This window comes from Silurus aristotelis (assembly GCF_946808225.1).
Source record: "Silurus aristotelis genome assembly, chromosome: 7".
Taxonomy (NCBI): domain Eukaryota; kingdom Metazoa; phylum Chordata; class Actinopteri; order Siluriformes; family Siluridae; genus Silurus; species Silurus aristotelis.
Window position 1 is genome coordinate 28,612,865 of NC_139580.1, and position 25,276 is coordinate 28,638,140.

General features: G+C 38.8%; 2 protein-coding genes and 1 long non-coding RNA gene across 3 annotated transcripts in view; 1 reads left to right on the forward strand and 2 right to left on the reverse strand.

Moving 5' to 3' along the window:
* Window positions 1-6: 6 nt before the first annotated feature.
* chpt1 (choline phosphotransferase 1) lies at window positions 7-12,897 on the reverse strand. Its single transcript, XM_083546458.1, has 8 exons — window positions 12,478-12,897; window positions 6,827-6,974; window positions 4,961-5,102; window positions 4,785-4,869; window positions 4,138-4,269; window positions 2,853-3,011; window positions 2,235-2,360; window positions 7-971 (listed from the first exon to the last, which is right to left on the reverse strand). Exons 1-8 carry the CDS (start codon window positions 12,715-12,717, stop codon window positions 852-854), a joined length of 1,152 nt encoding a protein of 383 aa, XP_083402584.1. The 5' UTR covers window positions 12,718-12,897; the 3' UTR covers window positions 7-851.
* Window positions 11,336-23,856, forward strand: LOC310728760. Its single transcript, XR_014534332.1, has 2 exons — window positions 11,336-11,940; window positions 22,435-23,856. It is a non-coding gene; the product is annotated as an uncharacterized lncRNA (long non-coding RNA).
* The window catches only part of mybpc1 (myosin binding protein C1), a 42,710-nt gene continuing 40,824 nt past the window's right edge, over window positions 23,391-25,276 (reverse strand). Inside the window, exon 30 of the mRNA XM_083546559.1 lies at window positions 23,391-24,118. Coding sequence (XP_083402685.1) covers window positions 24,009-24,118 — 110 coding nt within the window. The 3' untranslated portion in view covers window positions 23,391-24,008. The remainder of the gene's footprint in view (window positions 24,119-25,276) is intronic.

Sequence of the window (25,276 nt, forward strand, 5' to 3'; positions counted from 1 at the left end):
TACAAATTCAAGACAATGAAAGTTTATTACACAAATCACTTCAGATTTATTTGTACGATTAGCCCTTTGGAAGGAGATCTTCAAAGCAGGCAGTGTGTGTTTGTGTCTCAATCAGAAGCGTCCGTCTTCCCTACCCACAATCCACCAGGTGGAGGCGGAGTCCTGTTATGAGCACAAACACGTTCCTGGTTCCCAGTTTTCCCGGAGTCCCTGACAATTATGTCTCTTTCATCCAAGACCTGACTTCATTTCACACTCGATCCAGTCCGAATACGATAATAAATACAAACGATGCAATCACTGAACAAATCACAGGACAATTATTATTATTATTTTTCAAATTGGCTCGATGGGAATTGAATGGAAATGTTGGAATGTTAGTGTTATAGGAAACGATCCAAGGGAATCAAGAGTGCGGATGGGAACATTGCGAATGGTGGACGGTGCCGGGTTTACATTGGCACTCGATTCAAAAATAAAGAAAAATGGATTGGATTTTAAAACTTTCTGAAATCCACAGGATGAACAAATGGATTAATTTCAGGTTATGCAGTGCTTTCCAGACAAGTAGAAGATAGCACCCAGGTGTGTGTGTGTGTGTGTGTGTGTGTGTGTGTGTGTGTGTGTGTGTGTGTGTGTGTGTGTGTGTGTTTAATTTCTTTATTCAGTGTTTTTGCAAAACTCCAATCTGGCCGAGTGGAACTGCTTGAGTTCAGGTCTGTTGGTTATTAATGCATGGTCTCCACAGTGTGAAGGCTGCTGTGGGTCTGGTTCTCCTGCTCTGGTGTGAGAAGCGGGGTGACCCCTTCGCTCGGCCCCCCTGCCTCTCCCTCCTCCCGCCGGGCAAATTGTCAGTCTCTGTGTGTGTGGCCTGTGGGCGGGGTGATGCTGAACACTCGGATGCGCAGGTGTGAGGCGATCTGTAGGCACACACCTGTGCAGTAACGTGTCAGGTCCTCCACAGACAGGATCTGATGATATTTACAAACAAAAATAAAAATCCACACGTTATAATTTTCTTACGATGAGAGACATTAAAGTCCATATAATCACTCAAACGTGAAAAATGCTTAATGTGACTTATGCGATAAGGTGTTTTTTTTTTTTTTTTTTTTTAGAGATGAGCGAATATAATGAAATGACTCGTGATTCATGAATCCTTCTCTTCATGTACTTGGATCACTTGAGTTTTTGGTTATCGTGATACTAACAACATGTATAAATACAAATTGTAAATTACACCGTTTACTTGTTCTAAGTTGTTGTTAGCAACCAACAGTCCTCGCTGATCCACCAGAACCGTAGGATTCAGTGGACCCATTGCACTCGTAGTGCTTAGCGAATCAGCAGGATCCGAGGGACTTCAACTTCAAGGTTTTGTGCATGAGATGCTCATTGTATGAGGTGGTATCAAAAAGTTTCAAGACTAGTTTTGTAACACGCCAACAGATGGCAGCACAAGGCTGCACGCACAGTCATAGGGAGCACCGAACTTCACAAGTCAGTGTGCCAAAAGCTGCCTTCCTGTCAGCTCTGACCAATCATATTCTGATTTCTCTTATCAGCAGCCCCACAGAACTGCATCTAGCTCAAGGTCTATTGTTTTCCAAATGATTCTGGGTAAACTTGTACGTGAATTATTCAGTATTAATGTTTACATTGTTGTTGATCATAACGTCTACCATAAAACGTAAAATGCGCTCACGATAAAAAATGAACGGGTTTCGATTCCAACTTGTAGAACATGTTAGAATAACACCGGTTGCACAGCTCCCGATGTACACAGCATGATGTCTTTTGGCACACCGTTTTATGATGGTCGGTGCTCCCTGTGACTGGGCGTGCAGTCTTGTACTGCCATCTGCTGGCCTGTTACAAAACTAGTCTCGAAATTTTTTGAAACCACCTTGTATATTCAATTAATAAATAACAAAAAATAAATCATAACGTGTATGAGTAATTAAATATGCACATTATTGTGTTATGTGTGTCACAATTTCCTCTTCCCTCTGTGAGGAATTTAATTTTTATTTATTTTTCATAACAATCTTCATTTTAAATGTTTAAAAGTTGCATCTCGAAGCGCTTTCCAAGCATAAAAATAGGAAATAAAAATAAATAATAATAATTAGATAATAATAAAATAATCATTATAAAATAAAAATCATTAAATAAAATAATTAATGTAATAAAATCCATAGGTTTAATACTGTGGAAGCTTCGGGTTTTCTCACCAGCGCAATCCAGAGAACGATGTGCTCGTCAACAAAGCTGTTGAAGTACTGGTTGAGGAAGAGGAGGCTGGGGCCGATGAAGGCTGTGTCGCTGAGATGAAGCTCGCTCCTGGTCATGTGAGCAACCTGGGAAATTGCAAAAGAAACACTATACTTTTAGGAAGTGATGCATAAAAAGAGGAAACGGGTTATTTTCAGCCAAAGATCACGTATGGCTGGAAAAAGCGGGTGTCCTAATAGGTTTTGGCCAGAATGTGATATGATATAGCGTAGCATGAAGTTTTCCTGCTCCATACCTGTGCCAGAAAAACTGCAGGCAAGAAGGATCTTGGCAGAGTTTTAGGTTTGAAAAAACTACTTCGCTGCCCGAGTTCCACATACACTGGATTTCAGTATGAGGATTTTCTAATCACATACAAGCATATTCTGCTTTAACAGAGTCGCCTAATACAAGCCTCTAGAGTAGAACAGTATCATAACAGTGAGCATTAATTATTATATTTGTCTACATTTATTCCCTGAGATCGAGATGCTCTTGATCCTGTGCAATCCTCTGTCCAAGTGAATGAATGGTCTTCAGATGATATGTAAGAGGAAACCATCAAACAGAAAACTCACCACCAGCTTGTTGGAAATCTTAGCCATAACCATGCCAAAGGTGAGGATGTAGAGGCAAGGATGATGCTCGAACAGCTGGCTGGAGGACTTCTTGAAGATGATGAAGGCCAAGGTAAGGATGAGGCCGATGTGCAGGCCAGGAGACAACACGCTGGTGTCCTGTGGAAACGAGATTTCAAAATTTAATGCTTTATGGCATCTAATCTAATCTAATTTAATTGGACATCTTTGGCTCTGAACTCACAACCCTTTCGCATAAACCTAACAAATTAAGCCTAAATTTGACTCCATGGTGGGTTGAACGCTAGAACGCTGGCAGGACTTGGCCCAAATTTGGTCTGAATGTTCTTTAGACCCTTCTCAATGATGGAAAAGTGGCCCAGGCAGATCTATGGGCTGCAAAAGACTAACCAAAGAAAGAAAAGGTAGAAACACCATTATGAAGCCTACACACCTTCAGTGATTGGCCCCTAAAAACTTGAATGAAATTACAGTTGCTTGGGAGCATTTCTCAAATCATTCCTGATATTCGCAAACCAGTAAGTGCATTTCTCGTAACAATTTGTACAAACAGTACAACACATTCCTGCCAAAGCCTGTACTTTTCTTAAAATCCTCAGTTCATCTGTCAAAAGTATTTGTGTCAATGAACATCTCATTCCCACCAGAAGTCCTTTCCTCATTGTTCACAAACAAGATCGTCAAAATGTTTAGTCATGTTGTCAGTGTGACGGCGCACGGTTTCAGTATTTCCTGAGGTAAACTACGGTTTTGGATTCCGATGACTGAAAATGCAAAAGGCTGAATTTCTTCTGTTTGGCATCTATACATTTCGACAGCGCAAATGTACACATTACTGTATGCGGGATATTGATCGCAAGAGACCGAAACATCATTTACAATTTTACAGTACTGTAATAGTGTTCGTAATTTTGTGGTTGTTTTCAGAAATTGTCATTCTGTATGTCTTCAAACGAAGGTTCGTGAGATTCACCTTTGACCTCTTTTAGAGAACTAGTCGATCATTGGTTGATCCGATGCCGTTCACTCGCCTTCATTAGCGACGATCTTGTTTGTAAACAATGACAAAAGGACGTGTCATTCTAACGGCAATGAGAAGTTCGTTGACACTCTTACTTTTACTGCGTCGGAACGCATTGGGAACGACATGATGAGGAGGATAAACAAGTAGTTTCGAGGATTACGTTTTTGATATGAGAAAGTTTGACATTTGCGGAAGAGCCGACTGAGATATTAAATAGAAATGGAATGCAGAACCACTTACTGCCACCGTGGAACCGTTTTTGCCCACGCCGCCGCTCAGGATGACCAAGAAGTAGTTGTAGGTTGACAACAGAAATCCCCCGATGATGCCCACGATGGGGAACACTTGCAATTTTAAGCCAAGCACCGGCACCTAGTGTAACAAATAACACAACGAATAAACAAACATACAATCACATCACACTCGTCACAGGAACGACGATTTAATTACCCCAACACTTTGACTCATGACTACAGATGATTTCTTCATATTAACCATATTTAGATTAGTCACCTGTCTTCCATGGGGGGGCACAGAACAGAAGCGAGAGAGGGGTAACCGATGGTATATTTGGGGTAAAAACTTTTCAGTCATTTCCACGATGTTCCGCAAATAATCATTAGACGGAAAATGACACGTGAAAGCGTCTTACGTTTTTGCTCGTGTGCAGTGCAGGGATGTGATGTTTTCAGATGTTACATTGTTGATTAGCAACCTTTCAAGATTTTGACGTTTTTTAAACAATTTCAGATTAGCACAGGCGTGGCCTAAATGTCCTCCAGATTTTCATTCATTCTAACACTGTGTGTGTGTGTGTGTGTGAGAGAGAGAGTGAGAGTGTGTTAACAAGGCTTTAGCTTCTCACTGCGTATGTGGTAGCAGCATACCGTAGTCTGCCAAAGGCTCACTCCTCCGAAAGCAGACATCAGGTACATGATTATAATCGCGATCTGGACCTCAGTCACATCAACACTGAATGAAGAGAGAAATTCGTCTATAAATTTACGGATCAAAAAAGTTATTATACTGTATGGTTTCTTACCGGACATGCGTAAGTACTCACATGCCAAAGCGGAGTGTCCCGGACACGTACGTCTGCCAGTGCGCACAGAAGAATATGAACATTCCCACAAAGCCGCAGAAAAACATCCAGTTGGGGTCGGTGCCGATGCCGGCGCATATACACGATCCCACAGCGACAAAAACTGCACAAGCAGAGGTCAGAGGTCAGGGTGGCAAACGCACTGGGCATGTGTATCAGCAAGAATCTGGTGATACGATATTTTGCGATACACTGTGATACAAGGCGATATATAATGGAATATTTCTTATTTTAGGAATAGGATATTATTTTAGGATTTTCAGATTTGTTCGTTTGTTTATGGATTTGTTTATTTGTTTTAAGATTTATTCATTAGTTTTTTTTATTTATTAATTGGTTTTTGGATTTGTAAATTTTTTTTATCTTCATTTGTTTTCTGATTTGTGAATTAGTTTTTTTAATCTGTTTATTTGTTTTCTGATTTGTTAAATAGATTATTATTATTTTTTTTTTTTTCCTTTTTTCTTATTTGTATTTATACATTGTGTTGTGTATATACTGTATACTATAGTATGTCTCTATTCTTTTATATATTTGCATTTAATTTTCTTTGCTGCTGTAACAGAGAAATTTCCCCACTGTGGGACGAATAAAGGTGTCTCTTATCTTAATTTGTTTTAAAATTTGTTAATTTGTGTTCGGATTTGTTTATTTGTTTTTTAATCTGTTTATTTCTTTTTCGATTTGTTCAGTTGTTTTCGGATATGTTTATTTGTTAACATTTTTATTTCTTTTTTTGAAAATCGATACAGTTCCGCAAAACAAAATATCTCAATACTCACATGTATTTGTATTTTCCTACACCTCTAACACACAACTTGGAATGTTTATACGGAACGTGTGGCATTCGTACTTTAATTTTCGTATATTAACGTTGCGAGCGCCAAACTTCAGATGCCCAAGCACCCACTAGTGAACATTGACACGACACTTTTTTTTAATAGATTTTATTGTACAGACTTGATGAATTCGGTACTCGTCACGTTATGACGCCTGTAAAATGTTTCGTCACTTGTTGCAAACTTGTAATTCGTTTGCGGTAAAACAGACGCATGAAGAGTCTCGTGTTACCTCACGAACAGTGCCATAGCATCCTCTTTTGTGCTTTCTGTGCATTTTATGTCTAAATCACGGATCCTAAAGTGAAAATGCTACCATCTACTTGCTTGGTACGCGTCAGTTTCAGTACTCATTATGAGTATTTCAATTATACTATATTGATTCTTTTTTTTCCAGAAAAACAAACAGGTACCTCTATAAATCTATTTCCGCAGTTCTGCCTCTAATACGCTGGTTAAACGAAGATGTCTTTATTTAGCATGTGTCCGTGAAGATTTTCAGCTATCCAGGTGCGATTACTTCCAGTTGAGTCGTTCATCAGAACATTTCACTACTCATCAATGCAGCTTCTTTGTCCTGAGGCAATCTGGCAGGATTCTACAAATCTGGAGAGGCTCTTGCTCTCCCAGTATAGCCTCAATAAGGGAATAAGGGGGAGGTGTGTGGAATCCTGCCAGACTTCCCTCAGACTAAAGAAGCTGCTCGGATGAGTAGCGAAACGCTTTGATCCAAACAGATGAAAAAAAAAAGTCTAGTGACTCAACTTCCAGATTTATTTAACATGATATTTAACTTAATATTTGCAAACCAGGAACAAACATGTGACCTGGTGCAGTGGCTGATGGGAAGTGTAGTCTTTTGGTATAAACCTGACACCCCTTTTTGAATTCTTAGCCCAAATTCTTTCGTGTGCAAAGTGAATGATTCCTTGGTGGGAACAAATAGCGAAATGCTGAACATGCTGATGATGAGTGCATGAACGAATACCTGTAGAGACTGCATCACAGCCATGGTCGAAGAGTTCTCCTAGTGCTGAGCTGCTGTTGGTCCGCCGGGCTTGTTTCCCATCGATAGCGTCTAGTGACTGGTAGATAAACAGACCCAAAGCGCTGAGAATAAAAACCCATGGCGGAGCCTGGAGAAAGAGACACAAAAGGAATACGAGTCAGCGTAAATGGGTGCCATTTCTAATGCACAGTGCCCAAACTGTCTGATTGGTCGATCCATAGTTCTGTGTTTGCTTGTACAGTTTTTCTCAGCTGCTTTGGAGATTTTTTGCAAACCAGTAAGTGCATTTCTCCAAAACAATGTGTACAATCAGCACAATGAGAATTTTCTCAAAATCCTCAGTTCATCCCTAGAAAAATAAGTATTTGTGTCAATGAACATCTCATTCCCATCACAATGAAAAGTCCCTTTGTCATTGTTCACAGACAAGATCGTCAAAATGTTTATTCATGTTGTCAGTATGACGGCACACAGTTTCAGTATTTCCTGATATAAACTACGGATTGGAGTCCAATAAAAAATGCAGGAGGCTGAATTTCTTCTGTTTGTCATCTATGAATTTCAGCAGCACAACTTTATTTATTTGATTGAATATTTGATTTATATTGATCGCAAGAATCCAAACAGGATTCACACTTTTACTGTACTGTATTAGTGTTTGTTTTTTTGGTTGTTTATCCATTTTCAGAAATTGTAACTCTGTGTTTTGCTGTCAGTCACCAATTGGAGGTTCGTGAGATTCACCTATGACCTGTTTTAGATAACCAGTTGATCACTGGTTGATCTGATGCCGTTCACTCGCCTTCATTAGTAAAATTCAAGATTCATCTGCACAATTCATCAATTCAGGAAACATTTACCAACATTTATTAGAAGGTTGACAGATTCTGACAACTGCTTTAACCATTTTGCATTCAATAACATATGCAAAGAATTGATGCAGAGATGTTTTGGGGGTTAAAACTATTCAGGTGAAACCTTCTTCTTCTTCTTCTTCTTCTTCTTTCGGCTGCTCCCATTACGGGTTGCCACAGCGGATTATCCATCTCCATACTATACTGCCCTCCCTCTCATTCACACACATGTACTCTGTCTTACTCCTACTGACTTCCATTCCACTTGTCTCCAGCATGTACCTCCACCTCTCCAGGCTCTTCCCCACCTGCTCACTACTCTCACCACAAATAACAATATCATCCACAAACATCATAGTCCACAAAGACTCCTGTCTGACCTCGACAACCTGTCGATCACCACTGCAAACAGGAAAGGGCTCAGAGCCCATCCTTGATGCAGTCTAAACTCCACTTTAAACCAGTCTTTCATTCCTACTGCACACTGTCCTCATGCATGTCCTGCACCACCCTCACATACTTCTCTGACACACCTGACTTCCTCATACAATACCAATTCAGGTAAAACCAGTATAACATATTTTGATCAACACGACATAAACAACTGATAATATAGGAAGCAGCAGACACTTATACACAATTGATTCAACGAAAATGAAAGCATTTGCAATTTGATCAAAGCGACAAGAAATGTTATTATGATGAGCACAAGTGACTAATTTATGTGGAGGTTGAACAAGGAGTTTTGAGAATTTCATTTCTCAGAAATCATCTGAAAAACACTCCAAGCAACTGAGAAAAACTGTAATAAAACATCAAACCTGATTGACATTATATCAATGTGTTTTACACACAAAACTTTTTACCTTTAAATTACACCATTTTCAACATTTTTGACAGATTTGGCAAACCAGATCTTTTTATCTGCTGTATACACCACAAAAGTGTGTGACCATCAAATTCATGACAAACAGATTTATTGCCCTGTTCCTGTTAAAATAATCTCCACTCTTCTGCATAGTCTTTCTACTAGATTTTAAGGCATGGCCTTCAATATTACAGTTTTTCTCAGGTGATTTGGAGCGTTTTTTCAGTTTCTCCGAATTTCTCAAAACTACTTGTTCAACCTCTACATCATTTATTCACTTGTGCTCATCATCAAACATTTCTGCTTTGATCAAATTGCGAACGCTTTGGTATGTTTATTTAATCGATTGTGTACAAGTGTCTGCTGTTTCCTACATTATCAGTTGTTTATGTTCATGTTGATTAAAATATATCTGAACAGTCTTAACCCCCAAAACATCTCAGCATAAGTTTGTAAAAAGTACATCCTCTGCTGGGCCTTTTTGACAAAGGAATTTATGTTGGACGGTCATTTCAGGTCTTGGGAAATAGTAGTTCCCAGAACCTTGGTCTCCGCAGATGACACATGACACTGGGCTGTTGGATATTGTGACTATCATCTCCACAGTTTTGAGCATGTTTGTGTAGCAGCTGTTCTGTTACTTTCTTTAGGTCGGCTTTCTTCCAGCTGCTTAACGGTCTCCATGACAACAGATGCTTAACGGTCCTAATGACTTCAGAGCGACAGGATGTCATTAAGTTCTGCTTGTTGAAGACTAGGAGGATGGTGGGAATATGTTGATTGGCTGTTTCTTATGTAATAAGCATTTCCCTCCCAATCCCTTCAGTGGTGTACCTCCTGAATCAATCCACCTAATCCACTCTATGATGCCACGTCCAGAGAATTTATCAATATTATAGAGAACGTAGAACAGAGCGCTGCATCCAGACAGGAATCTCATACAGTGAGAATGAATGTCAATACTAAAGCAAGAAACCCAATGAACACAATTCAAAGCGTCTCCTTTCACTGGAGCCACAGCAGCACATCATCTCTAGCAGAAGCATCGATATTCACCTCATAAAATGACCCCGGGTTTTCCCTGCATTTCTGTGCATTGTGTCAGCACATGGCGGTTTTCCTGGGAATTGAAATTCAGGCAAATTGTGTGGTTTTGTGCAAATTCTACAGGAAATGCAAAAGTATGAACGCCCCACGAAAATGCTTTACAACTGTTTTGAAAATACACCCACAAATACGTTGTGAGCCTTTACTGAGCCCTAAATAAATTTTCTTTCAAGCCAAGTATTACTAAACAAACACTTTAAATATAATCATTATTAAATCCCCACAGACATATCAGAGCTTGTGCGGTTTGCTACAGATGCGGTTGGTGAGCTCTGATTGGTGCGCTCTCTGACCAGCCAATCGAAGGACATAAAAATGGCGATGTCATTGTACGCCTGTAGGGGGCCTCGGTGTCGGCGACTTGAAATCTGATTGTTTAAAGTGACAGCTTCATTCTCACGTACTTGAAGCTACAAGCGCCACACTGCTGATTCTGAAGGCCTGCTTGTGATGTGATTGCTTGTGATGTTTGGGATAAAATCTGATTGGATAGAAACTCTAGTTAAAGCAACACAATCGCTATGAAATAAAAAAAATAGACTATTGGAAATCATTTAATGCAGATTTGTGGAGAAAAAAAATTATTAAATTCAGTGATTCTGATACTGTATGTTTCAACTTAAATGACTTGATGCAATGTACCTTTATGTAGTAAGTGCAGAACATGCTTCTGAATCTCACAAAATCTCCTAGCTGGACCTATCATCAGTGACTTACTGGCTTTTTTGTTGAGACTCCAAGTATGATGTGCTCCGTAAGAAGCTTTGTCATAACACCATAATGATCAGAACACTTTATTCCGATTAGTTTGTAATAAAGCATCCAACTTCTCAAACGATGCTAGGCTACTTTATCTACATAAGCTATATGGAGATTATGATATATGGTACAACCCAACCAACAATCCATTAATCATTGACCCTGAAGCAGGAGGAAGTAAGGTTCCTCACAGCTCCACTGTTTCCCCCGGCACTTTTAAGCTTTTATCTACAGTTAAATGCTTGGGCTAGGTCTCATAGACTGAGTTAGATGATTATTTAATGCTAATATAAGATAAATTATTGTTTTTTCCTAATTCTCTTGAACCAATTGAACCTTTGGCATGTCTCTGTCACATCGCAGCCGCAGTTCCTCTCTGAGATCTTCAACTGGTTTCTGCCCTGCCCTTTTTTACATGTTAATTACATTTAATATCACGCAGTACCAAAATATTCGGACACCCAAATGAGGAGGCACGCAATTGTGTAAGACGTTTTTGGATGACGTTGCATGACATTTTTCACTTCACTTGAACTAGGAGACACAAAAGCCTGTTCCAGCAACCTGCAAACAAATGAACCCCTACTAAAACCCTTGTAGCTAAATGAGCACAAATCTCCACAAAAATTGAGTAGAATATCTTACCAGAAGAATGGAGCTAATTATACCAGCAAATGAGGACTAAATGTGACACAATACACAATGAACGCTTTTCAACCTATTCGCAGTGAAAGATGAAGAACACAACATTCCTGTAGCTAGATTTTGGCAGAATCATCCGCAAAAAAAATTTAATTGATCGCTGGAACTATTGACTGTCTGCAAATATCTATACCGATAGTTTTTCCGGCTTCCAGTTCCGTGTCGTTGCATGATATTATATTTATTATTTATCACTTTTAATTATATTATTATATAATATTTTATTTAGCACATTTTAATTATTTAGTCTTTTTTTTTTTTTATAAAATTCATTAATATTTTACATGAAGGGTTATGTTTTTATCCAGTCTCCATTTAATAAACTATCAGTTGATAGTACAATCTAACCTAACTAGCGATATCAGTCGAGGTTTACCTTTGCCTCTTTTTACATTTCCACTCGAGTTCGCGCTTCAGAACGGAACAGTCGAGTAAAAGTCGAGGAACACGATGTCAATAATGGATGCAGTTCTGTGTTCCATTCTACTGCACATTAAGCCTTTATAAGCGGAGGGCTTTCTATAGTCTCAAACACACACACACACACACACACTGAGAGAACCTTCACTCTACATACACTCTCATGAGAACCACACACTCGCCACAGCTTCTCATTTAATTCAGGACTTTATCCATTCAGCGCTGAAGTAATGCCGACATTCAGGAACAGACTAATAAATGTCCTATTGTTACACTGCGGAGAGCTGATCCCAGGCGTTTGTTTGGAACGCCACGGCACGCTGCGCAGATCGCTCAGCCAACAAGGACAAAGGTCGGCCTTTATCTGTGGACGCTCCTACCAGGTGGGTGAGCTGGTGATAGGAAAGCTGCTGATGTCTGTAGCAATAAAATCGGTGGAATCTGGACTTTTTGCTCAGATCACTGAATGAGGGCCACGACGCCTCGTCACCTCTTTTGGGACAGGTCGAAGTTTTTATAGCACAGTGTTATGGGATTATAAACACGTATAAGACACGTACATACACATACCCACATAATACACACTTTGTGATGATGATGAAAAAACCTTCAGCACAGCAGTAACCTGCTCAAAACAACACACACACACACACACACACACACACATAATGCAAAAAAAAAAAAAAAAAACACAAAAATGTGTGTAATACACAATGGTTATTGCCCACCAGGTGTTATAATGGCGTTATAATACTGGTGTGTTTCGTGTGTGTGTGTGTGTGTGTGTGTGTGTGTGTGTGTGTTACAGAAAGACAAAAAGAGACAGACAGAGACTGAGACAGAGAGAGAGAGAGAGAGAGAGAGAGAGAGAGAGAGAGAGAGAGAGAGGCGGCCTGTAGGTGCCCGGTGGTGGATCTCACCTCCTCGGTGGCAGTAGGGCAGTAGATGACCAGGATGATGGTGGTGAACACGTTGATGATGAGGCCAGTGATGGTCAGGGTGTTGGGCGCGAGCCACGTGGGGATCTGCTGCACTAACCAGTTCCAGTAGATCTGACACGGAGGTTCGAGTATCGAGCGACCCTCAGAGCTGTAGCGGTGCTCCTCCAGCCGCTTCAGCTGCGCCGGGGACAGCGGCTCCGAGCACAGGCAGCGGGGCATCGCCGAGCCACACACACACACACCGGAAAAAGACCGGTTCTGCGGTTTATCTCCACCAGCGATTCGTGAGTAAGGCGCGCGCGGAGATTAGATGTAAACAAGCATTTTCTTGCGCGGAACCAAAAGTCAATCCGTCAGAACATCCGGAGAACATTACAGGGAGCAGGAAATCACTGAGCGGAAGTGGAATCAACCGGGAAAATTAAATTCATACAAACGCACACACACACACACACACACACACACACACATTCACCTACAGTACACACACTCATTCACCTACTGTTCACACAAACACATTCACCTACTGTACACACACACACACACACACACACACAAACACACACACACACATTCACTTACTGTTCACACACACACACACACACACACACACACACACACACACACACACACACATTCACCTACTGTACACACATATACACACACATTAACCTACTATACACTCACACACATTCACCTACTATACACTCACACACACTCACACACACACACACACTCTCACCTACTGTACACACATATACACACACATTAACCTACTATACACTCACACAAATTCACCTACTATACACTCACACACACACACACACACACTCTCACCTACTGTACACACATACACACACGTTCACCTACTGTACACACACAATGCACACACATTCTGCAAATATTTCCATAGACCATATAGACACACACAAAATACACACATTCACCTATTGTACACACATACTATGCACACACAAAGTACACACATTCTATACATTCAATGTATACACAAAAACACACATGTATACAAATATAAACACACATTTAGATGTCTAAGTACATCCATTTATGTATACATTTATAAAACACACACATTCACCTACTGTACATACATAGATAAGCATACACACATATACACACAAACACACATCTATTCTACACACATATGCATATACAGACACAAAAAAAAAAATACATCCATACATGTATACAAATTATGAACATGCACTATGCTTGCACTATGCACACACACACACACACACACACACACACACACACACACACACACACACACACACACACACACACTGTTTTTGTTTATTTATTATTTTTGAGGGCAGTGACAGTTGATCAGGAGCTCTTTTTCCTTATACTGTATGTGGTGATATGCGTCTCAGCTGTGAATGTGCAGTGAGTGATTGGATGACACTACACAGAGATACTCCGAGACACTTACTCCGGTGTCAAACTATAGTTTAGTGTGAACCTCCTACCAGACTGGTAGACCATCTTCACCAGCTGGTAGAAAGAAAAGGGTTTCTGAATTCCTGCTACTAAAGATACATCATACACATTGATTTATGTTTGACAAAAACGCAATAGTAAAACAAAGTCATAGTGTAGTGTAGTGTACAGTACTGTAATGTAATGTAGTGTAGTATAGTGTAATGTAGTATTGTGCAGTGTAATGTAGTATAGTATAGTGTAATGTAGTGTAATTTAGTGTAGTGTAATGTAGTATAGTACAATGTAATGTAGTGTAGTGTAATGTAGTGTAGTGTAATGTAGTGTAGTGTAATGTAGTTTAATGTAGTTTAATGTAGTGTAGTATAGTGTAGTGTAATGTAGTGTAGTTTACATTACACTACACTACATTACACTACACTACTTTACACTACACTACATTACACTATACTATACTACACTACATTACACTACACTATTTTACACTATACTATACTACACTACATTACACTACACTACATTACACTACACTACACTATACCGCACTACACTACACTACATTACACTACACTACATTACATTACACTATACTACATTACATTACACTACACTACATTACACTACACTAAATTACACTCCACTACATGACACTACACTAAATTATACTACACTACATTACACTACACTACATTACACTACACTAAATTACATTACACTACATTACACTACACTAAATTACACTACACTACATTACATTACACTACACTACATTACACTACACTACACTAAATTACACTACACTACATTACGCTATACTACATTACATTACACTACACTAAATTACACTACACTACATTACACTACACTAAATTACACTACACTGAATTACACTACGCTACATTACACTATACTACATTACACTACACTAAATTACACTACACTACATTACACTATACTACATTACACTACACTACATTACACTATACTACATTACACTACACTAAATTACATTACACTAAATTACACTACAATTTAAAATACAATGTAGTGTAGTGTAATGTAGTGTAGTGTAATTTAGTGTAGTGTAATGTAATGTAGTATAGTGTAATGTAGTGTACTGTAGTGTAATGTAGTGTAGTGTAATTTATTGTAGTGTAATGTAGTGTAGTGTAATTTAGTATAGTGTAATGTAGTGTAATGTAGTGTAGTGTAATTTAGTGTAGTGTAATTTAGTGTAGTGTAGTGTAATTTAGTGTAGTGTAATGTAATTTAGTGTAGTGTAATTTAGTGTAGTGTAGTGTAATGTAGTGTAGTTTAATTTAGTGTAGTGTAATGTAATTTAGTGTAGTATAATGTAATGTAGTGTAGTGTAATGTAGTGTAATTTAGTTTAGTGTAATGTAATGTAGTATAGTGTAATTTAGTGTAGTGTAATGTCGTATAGTGTAATGTCGTGTAGTGTAATTTAGTGTAGTGTAATTTAGTGTAGTGTAATGTAGTGTAGTGGAATTTAGTGTAGTGTAATGTAATGTAGTATAGTGTATTGTAGTGTAATGTAATGTAGTGTAATGTAGTGTAATGAAGTGTAGTGTAATAATGTATTATTGTGTAATGTAGTATAGTGTAATTTAGTGTAGTGTAACTTTCTTTTCGGCTTCTCCCGTTAGGGGTCGCCACAGCGGATCCTCCGCACGTTTTGATTTGGCACATGTTTTACGCTGGATGCCCTTCCTAACGCAACCCTCCCCAATTTATCCGGGCTTGGGACCGGCACTAAGAGTGGCTGGGGATGGTTCCCTGACCGGGAATCGAACCCGGGTCGCAGCGGTGGGAGCGCTGCATCTTAACCACTAGACCACCAGTGGACCTTAGTGTAGTGTAATGTAATGTAGTTTAATGTAATGTAGTGTAGTGTAATGTAGTGTAGTGTAATTTAGTGTAGTGTAATGTAATGTAGTGTAGTGTAATGTAGTGTAGTGTAATTTAGTGTAGTGTCATTTAGTGTAGTGTAATGTAATGTAGTATAGTGTAATTTAGTGTAGTGTAATGTAGTGTAGTGTAATTTAGTGTAGTGTAATGTAATGTAGTATAGTGTAATGTAGTATAGTGTAATTTAGTGTAGTGTAATGTAATGTAGTGTAGTGTAATTTAGTGTAGTGTAATTTAGTGTAGTGTAATGTAGTGTTGTGTAATGTAGTGTAGTGTAATTTAGTGTAGTGTAATGTAATGTAGTATAGTGTAATGTAGTGTAGTGTAATGTAATGTAGTATAGTGTAATGTAGTGTAGTGTAATTTAGTGTAGTGTAATGTAATGTAGTATAGTGTAATGTAGTATAGTGTAATTTAGTGTAGTGTAATGTAGTATAGTGTAATTTAGTGTAGTGTGATTTAGTGTAGTGTAATGTAATGTAGTGTAGTGTAATGTAGTGTAGTGTAATTTAGTGTAGTGTAATGTAATGTAGTATAGTGTAATTTAGTGTAGTGTAATGTAATGTAGTATAGTGTAATGTAGTGTAGTGTAATTTAGTGTAGTGTAATGTAGTGTAGTGTAATTTAGTGTAGTGTAATGTAATGTAGTATAGTGTAATTTAGTGTAGTGTAATGTAATGTAGTTTAGTGTAATTTACTGTAGTGTAATTTAGTGTAGTGTAATGTAATGTAGTATTGTGTAATGTAGTGTAGTGTAATTTAGTGTAGTGTAATGTAGTGTAGTGTAATTTAGTGTAGTGTAATTTAGTGTAGTGTAATGTAATGTAGTGTAGTGTAATGTAGTGTAGTGTAATTTAGTGTAGTGTAATGTAATGTAGTATAGTGTAATGTAGTGTAGTGTAATGTAGTATAATGTGGTGTAATGTAATGTGTAGTATAGTATAGTATAGTGTAATGAAATGTTACTAATTCATTATGTTGCTTTAATGTAAATGAGCTAAATAGAAGCTTAATGTTTTAATTGAAACACCTTGTAATTAATTGTCAAATATTATTAGTCTTTCAAATTTTTTTCAATATTAAATTTGAGTAAACTCAAACATTTGAGTTTATTGGACAAATATTTTCTTGGTTTTTTTACTTAAAACATAAGAAAATATTTGTCTCCTAAACTCAAATGTTAATAAACACCTTAAAGAACATTGTTTATTCTGGACACAGAAATTCAAAGTTTCTCCAATATTTTCTTTAGAAATACACATTTCTTATTTGCTAATAAAACAACATTTTGGCACAGATGAGCACAGAAACTGGATTTTTTTTCAAGCTTGAGAAAATAACACTGTTTCTTCAACATTTACTTTTAAACAATGCAAGAAAAACAGAATACTGCCTAACAATACGGAAGGACATGAGTACGAAATGGACTGCAAGTTAAGTACATGAATTTATTTGACATACTTTTAGTTCTTTACCAGTAACACTGTTGAATCTGTAATTGTAAAACATTGCTACCAATAAAAATAAAAAGAACTAAGATTACAATACAGGATCACAATATGTCATTTACATTTGTCTTTGGCAACCACCTTTTAGTGCAAACTAACAACATAAAACAAATATGTGCCTCTTTCATTTCTGTCGAACTGAAAGCAAAATAGCAACATCTTTTAATCATGTCAACGATGCAGCTTGTTCTTCAGAGAAATCATTTTTGGAGAAAGTTGGCTACTGTCTAGCTCCAGTAGAATCTTCTGGAAAAAATTCAGATGTGTAGCGGAGTTCTTTTGGGAAACTTAGACCAATTGCATATATTAGGCCTAGTAGCAAAACACAGGCCTTTGCAACACGTGATAACCCTGTCAAGACCTCAATTACCTTCCAGCACTATCACAGTCTCTAAGGGGTCGTTTCTGGAGCCACCTTTTGTGATGATCCTAAAGGCATGCTGTGGCAGTTCCTGCTGGTATACATCCCCTTTAAGATCCTTAAATAAAATAAAAGCATTCCAAATTACAGACAAGACATAATTTTGTTTTAAACAATGATATGAAACAACAATAAAACAATGTCTATTAAACTTTTGACTTTTTATTTGAGAAATAAAACATTCACATCTCTTTCACATATTACAGGTCTATTGTTTCATTAATAGCTTATTGATTGTTGTTGTTAAATGTTTTATTTAGTTTTAGAACTTACTTTACAGATGTTGATGATCAATAAGTTGCTATACTATGACAAACAAGAAAATTGCATGTCAAGCATTCCAGATACTCATCTCATAATGCCTAGTGAGATTTTCAGTGTTAACCCTCGAATCACAACTTCTCTGCTATCTGAGACGTGTTAAGCAGTGCAGCTTCTGTTGGGAATGTGACAAAAGCACAATGTTGACAAATGTTTCCAAAGCGTTCTGACGCAGCTCGAGTTCCTGAAAGGTAACGTTTTTAGGTTACGTATGTAACCCTAGTTCCCTGAGGGAATGAGACGCTGCGTTGGAACGCTTTGGGAACGAGACTGCATTGTCCATGCTCTGAGTAATGAGTCTAATCGGTCAAAATTGAAGACAGGCTGTCACCAGCGGGGTGACATCACGACCAGGGAGTATAAAGCGCACCTGGAGAGAAGACGGCTTCAGCTTCTGTAACCATGAAGAAAGCGCTGAAGGGGCTGAAGTGTGGCTAACAATGCAACGTCTCGTTCCCTCAGGGAACTAGGGTTACATACGTAACCCCAAAAACGTTACCTTTCAGGAACTCGTGTCAATAATCCACCTGTTTAGGGTCTGCTTATGAGCAGGAAGGCCTCTCCTTGGAGGGCCGTAGCAGATGAACAGTTATTCCGACTTTCTCCAGGGACTTGTACGGTGGACATAACAGTCTCTCCTGGTCTGGGGGTCAAGAATGGAAGAGGGTTGAATGCCTGGAGTCTGACAGGTCGTGGGACGACCGAGGGAACCTTGGGGATGTAACCCGCTCTAGGGTACAGTAAAGTATTGGTCATATCTGGAGTAAAATCCAGGAAAGAGGGGGAAAGCAGATGGACAGCAAGAACACTACGGTCAGGTCCCACAAAGGCCGCATCAGGAGTGAATCTCCGCCCAGTGAATGCCCGGACACGGGGCATGACACGCAGAAACGGAAGACGCGTAGACTTTAATGGTGGACGGAGCCAACCCTTTTGCAAACTGCAAACTCCTGATTGAGCGTGGAGATTCCTCCTTAGAGGAATTTTCCATGGAGGCTCGAGTAGGGCCACCAGGTCCGTGAACCAACAGCTCCTAGAAGCAGCGATGGGGCTCACTCTATGCATCTAAGGCACGTAGGCATCGCCATGTGACCTTGATCATGCGGAGGGGATTGCCCTTACGAGAGAACCCCACGGGTTCTGAGCCACCACTGAAGGGGTCTCATGTACAGGATGCCAAGTGGGCCTGGGCAGTCTCTGGAACTGCTTGACAGTGAGTGACTGCCCTACTCTGACCACCGTGAGGATAGACGCTATGCGGGCAGAGGAAAGCTGTGCGCAGATAGTCGCCGAATCCCAAATGATGGCAAGATAGGTGGTTCTCTGTGACGGAGAAAGCACACTCTACCCGGTATTCAGCCGAAACCCCAGCTCCTTCAAATGAGCGAGAACGACATCTCGATGCTCTGATTGAGGTCATATCAACTAATCGTCGATATAATTGAGGATACGGATGCCCTGAAGTCTCAGGGGAGCCAGAGCCGCATCGACACACTTTGTGAAGGTGCAGGGTTACAGGGCAAGGCCGAATGGAAGGACCTGATATTGGAATGCTTTGTCCCTGAAAGCAAACCTCCGAAGCTTCCTGTGAGAAGGAAGGATGGGTACGTGAATGATCCTTTAGATCAGGGGTCACCAACATTTTGAAACTGAGAGCAGTGAGTGGAGGCCATTCCAATCAGAACTACGAACACACACTACAGTAACCACATCAAGGTACGTAATTTCTCTGCTATGGCGAGCATCCAGCTCATTCAGTGTGTGAAGTGTGACATGTTTAGTCAGTCTTTCTTCGTTGCTAGCAATCATTTTATCTGTGAGAAGTGTAAGTTAGTTTGCTCTTTGACGGAGAAGATCTTAGCATTAGAGGAGCGCATCCAGAGTCTAGTAGTGAGTGTGAGAGCAGTCTAGGTTCTGTAGGGGAAAGTCTGGATGCCCTAGGTGCAGTTAGTATTCCCCTGACTCCGACATTAGAGCCCTCGCAGTGGGGCGAAAAAGCCAAAGCCCTCGCAAAGCCAAAGCTAACACTAAGGCTCGCCCACGGGAGCACCATTCCTCTCCGCTTCACATGTCCAACAGGTTTGCTGTCCTTAGTGAAGCACTGAATACCTAGAATCAACGTTAAGTTATTCTCTAGATGATGTAGCTCCCGTTAAGACCAAAATGATCAGGGGGAAAAAAAATAGCACAGTGGTATATTGATCAAATGTACACCCTAAAACAGACCACTCGGAAATTAGAACATAAATGGCGTCAAACAAAATGAACAGTATTTCAAATAGCATGGAAGGAGAGCCTCCTAAATTATAGAAAATCTCTTAGTGCTGCTAGATCCGCATATTTCTCTACCCTCATAGAAAATAACAAGCATAATCCTAGATTTTTATTCAGCACGGTAGCAAAATTAACAGGAAATAAAAGCACTGCACTCACATGCACATCATCATTAGGTAGTAATGATTTCAATAACTTTTTTAATAAAAAAGTTAAAAACATCAGGCAAGAAATCCAGACGATTATTATAAATCCAAATTTTTTTACAAGTAACCCTGTAGACAGCAGTGTAATTATAACAGACAATCAATTACAAAGCTTTACTTGTATTCAAGAGAATGACTTAATTTGATTAATTTCTTCATCAAAATCATCAACCTGCATTCTCGATCCCTTGCCTACAAGTTTCTTCAAACAGATAATTCCAGAGGGAATTGAACCTGTTTTAAACTTGATAAACTCTTCCATTAGCACTGATTATCGTACCTTAATCCTTTAAACTCGCAGTTTTTAAGAAACCTGACCTCGTCAGCTGTTCAACTACAGGCCAATAACAAATCTTTATATCCAAAATTTAAAAAAAAGATTGTACCACAGCAGTTATGCTCACATCTACTAAGAAATAACATTTTTTAAATGTATCAGTTAGGATTAAGGCCTCATCATAGCACAGAGACGGCGCTAGTTAAGGTGGTAAATGACCTGTTCCTCTGATCAGGGTTTTGTCTCTTTACTTGTTTTGCTCGACCTTAGTGCAGCTTTTAACACCATTGATCACACTATACTACCTGCTAGACTTGAGAATGTTGTTGGAATAAGTTGAACAGCTCTCTCTTGGCTCAGGTCTTATTTGACTGATCACTATCAGTTTGTTGATGTAAATAGTAAGTTCTCCACACTCTCTGAGGTAAAGTTTGGTGTTCCGCAAGGATCTGTCTTAGGCCCACTGCTTTATATATATATATATATATATATATATATATATATATATATATATATATATATATATATATATATATATATATATATGCTGCCTCTGGGTGAAATTATACATAAACATGGTATTTGCTTCCATTGCTATGCTGATGATACACAGTTGTATATTTCAGATGAGAGAGATCAGCTTAACAATGTTGAGGAGTGTGTAAAGGACATTAGACAGTGGATGCTTGATAACTTTCTTCTGCTCAACTTAGATCAGACGGAAGTACTTTTACTAGGACCACATGCAGCTAGAAGCAAACTTTCAGTCAAAAACCTTGGTGTGATTATTGACCCTAGTGTTTCCTTTGAGGCTCACGTGAATAATATTACCATGATCGCCTTCTTTCACCTTGGAAATATTAGAACTAGAAATATGATGTCATTATAGACAAACTAGATAGAAAAACTAGTTAATGCTTTTGTAACATCTAGATTAGACTACTGTAATGCTTTACTGTATAGGTGTTTGAGTAAGTGCATAAATAAGCTTCAGTTCAGAATGCAGCAGCAAGAGTCCTCACTAGATCTAGGAAATATGACCACATCACCCCTGTTTTAATCATCTACACTGCTCCAAATTAAATCATTGATTATAAAATACTACTACTGATGTATAAAGCACTTAATGGTCTCACACCGCAGGATCTGAGTGAACTTCTGTACCAGTATGATCCTCTATGCCTACTTAGATCAAAAGGTGCAAGCTATTTGTTGGTACCGCAAATAATGAAGACTACAGCAGGGGGCAGATCTTTCTCTTATAAAGCCCCACAGTTATGGAACAACCTTCCAACCATCTCTTATCCCAGAGATCCCTCATGTCTGTGTTACCTTCTGGTTCTCCCTTTTAGTTATGCTGCCATAGCGAGTCTTGCCGGAGTCCAAACTGCACAGTGACATTAACTTTCATTCAACAATAAGGACACATAATAATCCATATCCTTCTCTTCCTGTCACCCTCTTCTCTCTCTCTCTCTCTCTCTCTCTCTCTCTCTCTCTCTCTCTCTCTCTCTCTCTCTCTCTCACTTTCTCTCAGTTCAGTTAAACATGCTCCTAAGGTTCTAGGGACCACTATTCCTGCCTCTCTTTCCTCCGTGGATCTTCCCACTTCGTCCAGGTCTGCCTCTGGATAGTGTCCACTTCGATTTGAGGCCACTCTGTGCAGCTCAGGACGGTTTCTCATCAACGCCTTGGTTGGTTCCAAGAAATTCCCGAGTAAGAACAGGAGCTTTGAGAATGGATTTGGACTGTAGTTAATGTCAACAGTCTGCTACACTGACTCCGGACTACAGTTTGCTTCTGATCACCATCACTGTACCCCACAACATCGTTTATCTGTAATAAATGGACATTCGGTGCGACCCAGATAATGATGGGTTCCCTCTTGAGTCTGGTTCCTCTCAAGGTCCTTATGTCATCTAGGGGAATTTTTCCTTGCTACAGTCACCAGGCTCGCTCATCAGGGACAAACTTACAACTATAAAGAACATTTTATTCATTTTTATCACCACGTTATCCGTTTAAAGCTGCTTTGAGACAATGTTCATTGTTAAAAGCGCTATACAAATAAAAATGAATTGAATTAAATAATGTAGTGTACTGTACTGTGGTGTAGTGTAGTGTAGTGTAGTGTAGTGTAGTGTAGTGTAGTGTAATGTAATGTAGTATAGTGTAGTATAGTTTAGAGTAGTGTAGGGTTGTTTAGTGCAGTGTAGAATAGTGTACTGTAGTGTAGTGTAATGTAATGTAGGACCTAATTCAAAAATATCAGTGTTGTTACGTAACAAAGACTGGATATGGGCATCTGCTAAATGCCATAAATGTAAATGTAAAGAAGTAAAAAAATTTGGCAAAGATGATCTACCAGTTGATTTATCATCTTGACAGCTGATCAATCAGACTGAGCTGGATGTTTTAGTGATGAGGGAGGATGGATAACATCTCATCTCTTATTAAACATGTGGTGTGCAAAAAAAAGGCAAAAAGGACTCATACTGTTACAAACACACGTCTTTATTATTGTAACATGTATTCAACTCAACCGTGCTAAATGAAGTATTGCTGCTTCTTTCGCTAGATATTTTCATCTTCACCAAAATCGGATATACAAACAAGGCAAACACTTCAAATGGATAGCTGGTTAAAAAGCAGCATGTCAGAGAGACTAGTTTTGCTCTTTTACAATATTACACAGAGATTCTTTTGTTGTATTTTTTGTTTTGTTTTTCTCTTTGTCAGATTCACTAGAGTACACTGGAGGGAGAAGTGTTGAATAAATAAAACCAAAATAATACATCCAATTTCAATGGCAGCCCCGAGGCACACATTTTTCAACATGAGACACGATAATGCATTGACATATTTGCTACCATTTACTGTGTCTTACACATTTTAAACCTACGATCCAATTTCGCTGAAGACATGCATCTGTGCTTGAACAGGGTTTTAGAGAAAGCAGCCTGTCATACACCTATCCATTAGCAAACTTTGCTTAAATACTACAGTTCCATGTTCAAACAGCGCATGCCATTACCAAAGACGGGTCACACATGTCATTAAAAACAGCTTGAGCAACAGGGATTACTGGGAAAGCACTGGATAAATCCCCCTTCAGTCAGATCCCTTCTTCTCCGACTCCGGCGACTTTTTCTCATTCATGAAATTATCAATAAGATGCAAAGGAACTCCACGCTTCATCAGCTCTAAGAATGTATATCCTCCTGAATGAAATAGAGAAAAATCATGTAGCAGGTGTATGCGGACACGAAAGACACACTGTTGTGTTGTGTAGCGTAGCGTAGCAAAGTGTGATGCAGTGTAGTATAGTGAAATATAGTGTACTACTGTAGTGTAATGTAGTGTAGTGTAATGTAATGTAGTGTAGTGTAGTGTAGTGTAATGTAGTGTAGTGTAGTGTAATGTAGTGTAATTTAGTGTAGTGTAGTGTAGTGTAGTGTAGTGTAGTACTGTAGTGTAATTTAGTGTAGTGTAGTGTAATGTAGTGTAGTGTGGTGTAGTGTAATGTAATGTAGTGTAGTGTAATGTAGTGTAATGTAGTGTAATGTAATGTAGTGTAGTGTAATGTAATGTAGTGTAGTGTAGTGTAGTGTAATGTAGTGTAGTACTGTAGTGTAATTTAGTGTAGTGTAGTGTAGTGTAGTGTAATTTAGTGTAGTGTAGTGTAATGTAGTGTAATGTAGTGTAGTGTAGTGTGGTCCTGTAGTGTAGTGTAGTGTAGTGTAATGTAGTGTAGTATAATGTAATGTAGTGTAGTGTAATGTAATGTAATGTAGTGTAGTGTAGTGTAGTGTAATGTAATGTAGTGTAGTGTAATGTAGTGTAATGTAGTGTCGTACTGTAGTGTAGTGTAGTGTACTGTAGTGTAATGTAGTGTAGTATAATGTAATGTAGTGTAGTGTAGTGTAATGTAATGTAATGTAGTGTAGTGTAGTGTAATGTAATGTAGTGTCGTACTGTAGTGTAGTGTAGTGTACTGTAGTGTAATGTAGTGTAGTATAATGTAATGTAGTGTAGTGTGGTGTAGTGTAATATAATGTAGTGTAGTGTAATGTAGTGTAATGTAGTGTAGTGTAATGTAATGTAGTGTAATGTAATGTAGTGTAGTGTAGTGTAATGTAATGTAGTGTAATGTAATGTAATGTAGTGTAGTGTAGTGTAGTGTAGTGTAATGTAATGTAGTGTAATGTAGTGTAGTGTAGTGTAGTATTGTAGTGTAATTTAGTGTAGTGTAGTGTAGTGTAGTGTAGTGTAGTGTAGTGTAGTACTGTAGTGTAATTTAGTGTAGTGTAGTGTAATGTAGTGTAGTGTAATGTAGTGTAGTGTAATGTAGTGTAGTACTGTAGTGTAATTTAGTGTAG

Bases quoted from the DNA above. Each gene is read 5' to 3' on its own strand.
- chpt1 (XM_083546458.1), bottom strand. From the start codon at position 12,717: ATGCCCCGCTGCCTGTGCTCGGAGCCGCTGTCCCCGGCGCAGCTGAAG. The intron at 4,870-4,960 runs GTGAGTACTTAC...CTCTTCATTCAG, and splicing joins GGGACACTCCGCTTTGGCAT to TGTTGATGTGACTGAGGTCC. The intron at 972-2,234 runs GTGAGAAAACCC...AAATATCATCAG, and splicing joins TCGTTCTCTGGATTGCGCTG to ATCCTGTCTGTGGAGGACCT.